Source organism: Nipponia nippon, unplaced genomic scaffold (genome assembly GCF_047370975.1).
Source record: "Nipponia nippon isolate SJK-2023a ecotype South Korea unplaced genomic scaffold, ASM4737097v1 scaffold_53, whole genome shotgun sequence".
NCBI lineage: Eukaryota > Metazoa > Chordata > Aves > Pelecaniformes > Threskiornithidae > Nipponia > Nipponia nippon.
Genome location: NW_028262373.1, coordinates 94,287 through 103,219, shown reverse-complemented (window position 1 = coordinate 103,219; position 8,933 = coordinate 94,287). Strand labels below are relative to the sequence as shown.

Below are 8,933 nucleotides of genomic sequence, written 5' to 3'. Positions count from 1 at the left end.
AGCGACGCCCTTTCGTGTCCCTCCTGGTGACTCGTAGATGGCCCCTGGAAGGAAGGCTCATAGACGCAACTGAAATTAAGGCTGCGTCACACCTTTTGGCTCTGAACTGGATGTTTTCTCTTGAGGAGTTCAGCATGATACAGCTTCAGCCCAACTAGTATAAGACATAAGCAGTGAGAATTCATCTGTAATGTAAGACCCCAGCTGGTCGCAACAGTGGTATCCCAGCACGGCAGGTGAATTCAGGCTATACTTTCTGGCCCGTTTTAGCTCTGCAGGCGCTGCCGGTCTGTAGCACAAGGCACGTGTTGAGCTCAGAGCCGGAAGACACTTGGGTTCACGCTGCTCGCAAGGAGGGTGTTGGCTGCCTCCAGGCACTTGTCCAGCTGGGACACTGCAATCAGGGAGAGACAGGGGCACTAGGGGAGTCAGGCAGGAGGGAGAGTCCACAGATGGAAAGGAGAAAGGGGACACAGGACTCCTTCAGCTGCCCCCAGGAAATTGTGCTCCTGCGAAGGGGTGAGGCAGGTCCCACTGGAGCGAGAAGGGAGGAGGCTGTGCTGTGGGGATCAGCAGGAAAAGGACCTTCAAGACTCACCAGCTCGGTTGCACAGCCAGGTCACAGCCTTGGCCTCCAGCAACTCACAGAGGTCTTGGTAACACTTGTCGTTTCTGTGCAGCCAGGTCACAGCCAGGTCGCAGCCAGGTCGCAGCCAGGTCACAGCCAGCACTGTGGCCCAGATGCTTGGCTCCATGACCTGTAGGAGAACAATGTCTCAAACCAGCAGGCAGTGCTGAGCATCCTCCCTGCCCCGTCACTGCTTCCCACCCCTTCCTTTGTGGCTCCTGCTTTCTGATCCCTTCATTGCTCTCTGGCTGCCAGTGCTGCCATGAGCCAAGGGGTTCCCACTGCCCCAGGATGACACACCGCCACCATAAGAGGTTCTCCCCTTACCTCACCAGGCAGCTTTCCCTTGAGTTCAGCCTCATCGATTTCCAGCACAGCCTGAGTCCTGAGCTGAGGGCCCAGGAGCCGTCTAGATTCTGCAGTGCCACCAGCTTCTGGCACTCAGTAAAAGCTTTGGTGAACCAAGGCTCAAAAACTGGAGAGCGCAAAACAAATGCCATGGGATCCACATGCTTGAGAGAAGAAATAAATGGTCGTGGTGGTTCACGTGCTGTGGGAGAAGGTGTGAACAGGAGGGTTGGGAGAATCACAGGAAGGTGACCCCTCTCTACTCCTCTGTGCAATGCCCCACAGCATTATCTCTGCTCTTCTTCAGGCAGCTACCTGCAGTCTAAGCTCCTTCCTGCATGTCCCCCAAGCACTCCCACCCACAGCCCTTTCTGGACACCCCTAACTCATCCCCAACTTGGACCACTGCCTCTTCTCCTGACATTCCTGCCCAGCCACGTCCCAAGACCTCTCTTGATAGCCCCCCAACACATCTTATCCAAAAGTGTATTTATGATCCAGCACCATCCCTGTCCCCTCCCTGGGTGCCCCTGAGCTGGGTCTCGTATTCGCTGAAGGACTTGCAGGTTTAAGGGTAACTAAGGGAAGGGTTAAAGGCAAAATTCATTGGTTTCCATGCCATGGGCAAGACATGGCAGCATAACCCTCCTGTAAGACATTAGATTACCCCCTCCCTTTTGAGCAAGCCCCCCGCTGGGGCAGGACAGCAATGCCACGGGTGAGTCGATGGAGGGCAAGCCATGACTCACGCGTTGCTGTCAGCCAGCCAGGTGGTTCCCAGATGGTCTTAGGAAAGCAGGAAGAGACTCTACCCGAGCCACAAAGCTCAACAATCTGGCAGGGGATGAGTGACTGGCGGGGCGGCAACAGTGCCAGGGGCCCTTTGAGGGCAAACAGGGAAAGGGGCTGAATTAAGCACATGGGAAAGAAGCACCTGGTGGTGATGGGGCCTACCCCATGAGACTGGGGGTGCTCTGTGGCTGGGGTTCCAGCTCCAGTGGAGTGAGAACATCCCACGGAGCTGCCCCACCAGCTCTTCCTCGCAGGTGTCTTTCCTTACCTCGGTACCAGGTGACCCTCTGTGATGTGCGAACCCCCACATAGCTGGTAAAGGGGCAGATGATCCCTGAAGTGAGGCTCACCTCAACTGCATGGTGCCTTGGTTCATCCCCTGACCCACTCACAGCCTCTAGCAACAACCTCTTCAGCAAGTGTCTCGCGGCCAGACGATGCACAGCCAGCCTGGGGACAGAGCAGGGTGAGGCCTGAACACCTGGCTCATCTCCATGCTGGGGAAAGGTGGACAGAGAGAGAGCCTGGACACCTGAGTTCTCTCTCTTCAGGGGTGAGGGTGGACAGAGGGAAAATGTGGCTGCCTGGGTCCTCGTCTGTCTGGAGGGAAGTGATGCCCAGGTTCCTGGGTCCTACCACGGTGGGGTCAAAGCAGGGAAGGAGGCCGTGCTTGGGCACCTGCGTTCTCTGCCAGTTTGGGATTGTGTGTGGAAGGTGAGAATGCATAAGCTAACTGGGCCCCCTCTCAGCTGGAGTCCATGTTAGAAATGAGGGGGATGCATGCAGCTTCCCTTAGGACAGGCTCTCACCGGCCATCTGCCTGCGGGCACAGCGGGAATTCAATTGTGTGACTGACATCCTGGCCATCCAGGCTGTACTGCAAGGTCATGACCCCCTTGGCCACCATCGTATCCTGGGAACACATGGGAAAGCTACTGGAGGTTACTGGGGACACAAGATGGTTACTGGGGGATATTGGGAAGTTACTGAAAGATTACTGGTCGTTACTGGGAGGTAAGTGGGGGTGACTCTAGTCCCAGCTCTCACCTGTGCCTGTCCATGGATCTGGGCATAGACGAGGCTGTGTTCATCCCGAAAGATGGACTGAGGGGTGTCCCCCAGCACCTCAACCTCCAGGCCACGGGGCAGGGTCCAGCTCAGAGACACTCCCTCAGCTGCTGGCTTGAGGGCCTCCTTCAGGCACTTCAACACCTGGGGACAGAGGGCAGGACACCACGGTTTGCAGCTCCACCAGGGTTCAGCCCACGGCCCCTGGTGTCGGGGTTCCCTGCGGGACAGGGGAATGTGTGGGGTAGCCTGCACCAGCTGGGTTCCCTTGGCGCAGTCAGGTCTGTGGGTTATAGCGGGGCAGAAGCCCAGGCACCTGTGTTCTCAGTGGGGTGGGGTGGTGGGGTAGAGTCAGGGGAAGCCTGAGTGCCTGGGTTCCTGGGGCAGCTGGGTCTTGACTACTGTGTCCAGGTGCTGGGGTACTTGGAAGCCAGTGTGTCTGTGGAATAGCGGGGAACCTGCCAGGGCTCCTGGGTTCCTACCACAACTGTCACGCTGTTGTCAGAGGAGACGTAGGTAGCTTCACCCCCTGTCTCCCTGGCCAGGGCCGTAGCCAGCGTAACACTGTCCCGAGAGAAGCAGAAGGAGAAACACCTATGGGGGAAGCAGAGAAAGGTGTCAGAAATGAGAGCCAGAGGTGGGTACAAGGATGTTGGGGTAGAGCTGGAGAGCACAGGCTGGAGTTAAAGCTGGGGGAAACAAAGCTGGGGTGCAGAACAAGGGGGCAGGAGGAAGAGCAGGGCGTGAGGGACTGGGGTTGGAGGTGGGGTTAGACAGGGAGCTGGCAGAGGAGAGCTGGGACTTGGGGTAGAGCTGGGGTCAGTCTAGTGGAGCTGGGGCACAGCTTGGGGGCACATCAGGGTGTACAAGCCCTGTGCCTCAGTCTCCCTGCTCACTGTGTGAAGGGTGCCGTGGTTGTGGGAGTAGTAAGCAAAGACTCCCACAGGGAGACTTGGCACAGGAGAGCTGTGCAAGGTGGGAAGGGTCTTGGGGGCACTGGAGGGGCCCAAGGATTGGGACAGGCACTGGTGAACAGGGGTCCTCAGCAGGGATGGAAAGGGCTGGACAACCAAAGGGTGACTGGAGGACTGGGGGCAGAGAGTCCCAATTACCGGTGGCTGTTGCGGTGACGGCTGACCTCAGCTGCAATGACTTCCTCGTCCGGGGGTAGCCTGGCCATGAAGATGAAGAGCTGGGAGACAGGGGACATGAGTGGCAGGGCCCTGCACAGGCACCCCAAACCCGGGAGAGCAGGCCCCTGAAATGGAGAGAGGGGCCCAGGAGAGCGAGCCCTTGTAGAGAGACTACCCGAGGGAGAGAGATCCACTCAGGGACAGGAACCCCCAAAGATATAGACTCACTTCTCATTCCCCCACACCCCACAGTATTCTTCTTGTTCCCTTGTGACCATCATGTACTTTGGGTGGCTCCTTCCACCCACGCTCCTGTGTCCTCTCTCTCCTCCTGAGACACCTGTCCCTCCACCCCTCCATGCCCCTGCACCCAGACCTGGCGCGTATGCCCGTGGGGGCGAGGGGTATTGTAGATTGAGCGGAGGGTTCCCAGCAGATTGGTGTCATCCAAACTGGAGCCGGTGGAGGGGATGCGCCGCATGGCCTCGGTCAGGTTGTCCTGAGTATATTCAACGCTTTGCCTGCAGGGAGCACAGCATGTTGGAGAGCACATTGCTCTGTGCTTAGTGCTCCCTGAGACCCTGCCCCATAGCACTTCCCACAGCTCTGCCCTAGGGTCCTCTGCAAGTCCTTGCCCCATAGTAGTTCTTGAAGAGACCTGCCTTCATAGCTCCTACAAGACTTTGCTCAACAGAACCCCAGGAGGTGCTGTCCCATAATGCCACAAAGATCCCATCCCCAGAATCCAGCTCTGCCCTACAGTAACCAGTCGAGCCCTCCAGTACCCAACCTTGCCCCATACCAACCAGCCGATTTCAGAGCATGCACACCTGCCCTCCAGCATCTAACCCTGCCCCGTAGCACCCATTCCAGCCCCACAGCACCCAGCCATGCCCCACAGTATCCAGCCCTACCCACCAGCACCTAATCCAGCCCCATAGCACTCAGCCTGCCCCATGTTTGCTCACGGGTAGATGCCCACAGAGGTTTCTCCGTAGCAGTAGATGTTGAAGTAGCAGCCCAGGGGCAGGCTTTTGAGAAGGAAGGGCAGGGAGTCCTGTGGAAAGACACAGCAGGCAAGTCTTGGGAGGCACTTGGGGGGCTACAGATGCCTTTGCCCATCGTCTGGTCCTCCTACAGCCCCTGGACTCCCTTGGATGAGCCAAGCCAGTGCCCTGAACTCTGCTGGGCAGCTGAGATATTTCAGGACCATTTCAGGCCCCAGCAGTCCCCCTTCACGTCTCTGTCCCTCTGCAAATGCCTGCCCTGGCCCTCTCCCCATCAGCCTGCTCCTCCACTCCATCCTGGTCCCTGCTCTGCGGGGGTACCTGTGCATGCTCAAGGAAAGTGGTGTCCAGGAGGAAGATGAACTCTCCAGACTGGCGCTGCCCAGGCACTGCCTCAGGGATGCTGGGCGCCAGCGTCACCAACACCATGCGGTCACCAGGCAGGGAGCCTTGAGGAGGTATGGGGTGGGATTAAGGCCAGATAGAGACCCTCTCCTCATCCTGGTTCTGACTCTCGTCGTGCTTTCAGCTTCTACCCATCCCAGGGCCCCTGATGCCCCACACTGGTACCTCAAAACCCCACAGTACTCTCCACGAGGTGCACAGCCCAGTGTCCCATGTATTCCAACCCAGTGCCTCCAATACAGCTACCCAGTGAGCCCTGGCATAGAACTTCCCGTGTGCATGCTGCTCTATCTGATACCTCACCACAGTGTCCCCAGCAGCCCACCCTGGAGCCCCAGGACCCAAACTATCCCACCTGAATGCCTCCCACTCCCATCCCAGTGTCCAATGATACCTCACCCCACAGAATCCCCAGTGTGCCCCCATGGCCAATGCCTCCTGCAACCCAGAGGTGCCCCCATGTTCCGTCCCCAGCTGCGCTCACCTGGAGGGGCCCCAGGGTCTCCCTTCTCCACCACAGCACTGACTTCAGTGGGGTCTCCAAAATACACCAGCAGCTCCAAATCATCATGACTTGGGGGGCTGCCATCCAGTGAGACCTGGAGAAAGGGTGCCTGGTCGTACACAGGAGGAGGGGACCAGACCCAGCATTTGGCCAGGAGCACAGGCACTGATCCCAGTACATTCCCTTTTTCTCAGGGATGACACCCCACCCCCCAACTCCCCCCAGGATCCTGGCACTCAGGAGGGCGTACCTGTGCAGTGCTGCGGTCCTGGGCAGTGTAGATCAAAGGGGTGAGGGCAAAGTTGGCCTGGACATTGGCCACTCCACGGGGTGACTGCAGGCTAGCGGTGAGCAGCAGGCTGTAGTGCAGCTTGCTAGTGAGACAGTTCCAGGCTGCAAGGAGAAACATGGCACTGGGGAGGGCAAAGGCTCTCCCTGCGGGGCTGGGGCAGGATGTGGCATCCATATATAGGACATATGGAGAGAATTGGGGGTTGTCAATAAGGTGTATGGAGCGGTCCATGAGTCCGTTTATGGGAAATGTGTGTGGGAAGTGTGGATCCCCTCATGGGGCACAAGGGAGAATACGTGGATCTGTCCAGGGGCTGCACGGGGGAAAAAGGTGTGTCCCCCTGCGGGTGCCAAGGGAAGTTGCATCGTGCCTGTTCGTAAAGTACATGGGGAGTCTGTGACCCTTCTGTGGGGTGTGTGACTGGGAGGGCAGGTGCCTTGTGGGGTCACTCACCATAGTGTTTTGTGTAGGGATGCAGCGTGGGTGGCAGCACAAACTGGGCTGCTCCATCGGGCTTCCGTGGCAGCTCTTGGACATAGTGCAAGGTCACGACCACCTCCCTGCCGGGGGACAGGGTGCCCAGGAAGCAGGCAAACACCTCGCCTGCATACCTAGACTCATTCTGAAGGTATTCCAGATTCTCCCAGCCTCCTATAGCCTCATGAGACTGCTGGACCTGGGTGGGAAAGGGAGGGACAGAAAGCTGATCACCATGCAGGCCATGGGCTGCTCACCCCATGCTCCTGTGGTGGTTTGCCCATTTGTCCCTGGATGCTGGTACCTCATCCCGCAGCATGGCCTGGACCTTGGCATCCTCGCTGCGGACCTGGAAGGAGTAGATGGCCATGTGGGGGCCCAGGGGGAAGGCAAAGAGGACTTCTTTGGAGATCTGGCTCTTGTTCTGGTAGATGAGTTCGGAGGCCACGTCAGCCACGTAATCCTGGATAGCAACATCCACCACAGCACCACACAGAGGCACTGAGCACAGGGACTCGTAGAGCCACTTCCCCAGGAAAAAGGATCCTGCTGCTGTTGGGAGAGATGCAACGTGTCCATCAGCACACATGAACGACACAAGGAGGTGGCTGGGGCTACTTCAAGTATGTGGTTGTTCCCACCCTGGAAACCAAGACTAGGTGACCGTTACTGAGGGTCTAGTGTGAGCCTGCCATAGAACAGCATCTGTCCCTCACTGCCCCAGCTTCCCTTTTTCCCCATACCTCTGGTGCCCACCCGGTTCCTGTAGAGCTCTTGACCATTCCCATCCTTGTTTCACTCTGGGAAGATCCAGTCCAGATATTTCCCCCTGTGGCTGCCTATCCTTCTCCTGTCTTTGTCCCCCTTTGGGAGCATCCCCCGTCCCCCAAATGTCCCTCCGCTGTCTGTCCCCAGCTCACCATCATGGGCGTAGGATTTTTCTAGAAGTCCAAAGCTCTGACGCCACATTTCTGGAGACCTGCAGACAAGAAGAGTCTCCTGTAAGAGGAGAGATCCACAGAAACCACCAGGCAGCCCCTATTTGGTGAAGATTCCTTGCCATTTCCCCAGTCCTACACACACAGCTGGAAGCCCCAGCGCACCAGGTTCAGCCAGAGCAAACCCAGGGCTTCAGAAATCCCTGTTCATGACGTCACCGGGAGTATCTCTGCATTGCGGAGGTCTGCACCCCCCCCCCCCCCCATGGGAGAATCTTAAAGAGAACTGAGGGATAGCAAGGGGAGATGGAGGGAAGAAGGTGTCAAAGCAAGAGTGGATGGATGGATGGATGGATGGATGGATGGACGGATGGACGGATAGACGGATGCATGGGACTATATTGGGATGAACAATACATGGCTATCCATCCATGGCCGGATAGATAGATTGGCAGACGAGGTCCATTTTGGGACAGATGGATGCATAGGTGGAGAAGCGGAGAGACATTAGAATTTTTGTTGAAATGGGTGGATGAACAGGTGGAGGGGTCCATTTTAGAAGAGATGAGCAGGTACCCATCACAAAGAGTCTTGTGTGAATGCAGCTGCACGAGAGAGAGCACCTGCGAGGGCAGGTTGAAAGTCCAGATAATAAGGGGAAACATGATGGAGAGAGAAATGAGGTGAGGGTCAGGTATTCCATGATTGCAGAGCAAATCCCAGAAAGGCACTGGGGGGAGGGTGTAGTTCAAGTGATATCTGGCTGTCTTGTGGCCAAGTGGCAGGTGCAAGGGAGGGCCCTCCACTCCAAACCCATCCGCATAGATCTCTCTGGTTCAGACACATTTGCCTCAATTTCCCCAGGTCCCGCTCTGAGGTGACAGAGTGGGGAGCACCAGAAAAATCCCCACCCCACCATCAGGGGTGGACAGACAGAGCAAATAGGGTGTAAGTCCTCAGGGGAGTAGGGGAGAGGGATGGGCAGAGGGATGGATTGAATAGGGGCAAGCTCTCCCCAGGGAACAGGGATAATGAAGAGAGCGTAAGGACGGAATAACAAAGCAAAGCACAAACAAGCAGGCACTCACCAGAATCAAGGCCAGAGTCAGGAGGGATGGACTGACAGTCAGATGGACGGAGAGGTGGAAGAGGAGGGGGAGAGAGAGTAAGGGGCAGACGGACGAGACACAGGGACAGAAGGGGGAGGGATGGAGAGACAGAGCAAGAGGCGTTCGGGCAGACGGGAAGATGCAGGGCTACGTAAGCAGAGGGACGGCTGCGGTGGAGAAAGAGGCGGAGGGGCAGGCGGACGGACAGACTGACGGGAAGGCAGGGCCAGG

General features: G+C 57.4%; 1 protein-coding gene across 1 annotated transcript; it reads right to left on the bottom strand.

The window, feature by feature from the left end:
• Positions 1-314: 314 nt before the first annotated feature.
• LOC148051818 (von Willebrand factor A domain-containing protein 5A-like) lies at positions 315-8,819 on the bottom strand. The gene is made up of 17 exons (XM_087735223.1): positions 8,682-8,819; positions 7,576-7,634; positions 6,960-7,207; positions 6,632-6,854; positions 6,137-6,279; positions 5,866-5,980; positions 5,298-5,425; positions 4,938-5,026; positions 4,346-4,490; positions 3,949-4,028; positions 3,319-3,430; positions 2,816-2,980; positions 2,578-2,681; positions 2,037-2,218; positions 961-1,103; positions 599-758; positions 315-394 (listed from the first exon to the last, which is right to left on the bottom strand). The coding sequence occupies exons 2-17, from the start codon at positions 7,622-7,624 to the stop codon at positions 315-317; spliced, it is 2,166 nt and encodes a 721-aa protein (XP_087591349.1). The 5' UTR covers positions 7,625-7,634; positions 8,682-8,819.
• Positions 8,820-8,933: the final 114 nt, after the last annotated feature.

Excerpts from the sequence above, each read along its gene's own strand:
- LOC148051818 (XM_087735223.1), bottom strand. The coding sequence starts at position 7,624 with ATGTGGCGTCAGAGCTTTGGACTTCTAGAAAAATCCTACGCCCATGAT. Across the intron at positions 5,981-6,136 it reads AGGACCGCAGCACTGCACAG|GTCTCACTGGATGGCAGCCC; the intron begins GTACGCCCTCCT and ends CCCTTTCTCCAG. Across the intron at positions 5,426-5,865 it reads AGACCCTGGGGCCCCTCCAG|GCTCCCTGCCTGGTGACCGC; the intron begins GTGAGCGCAGCT and ends TACCTCCTCAAG.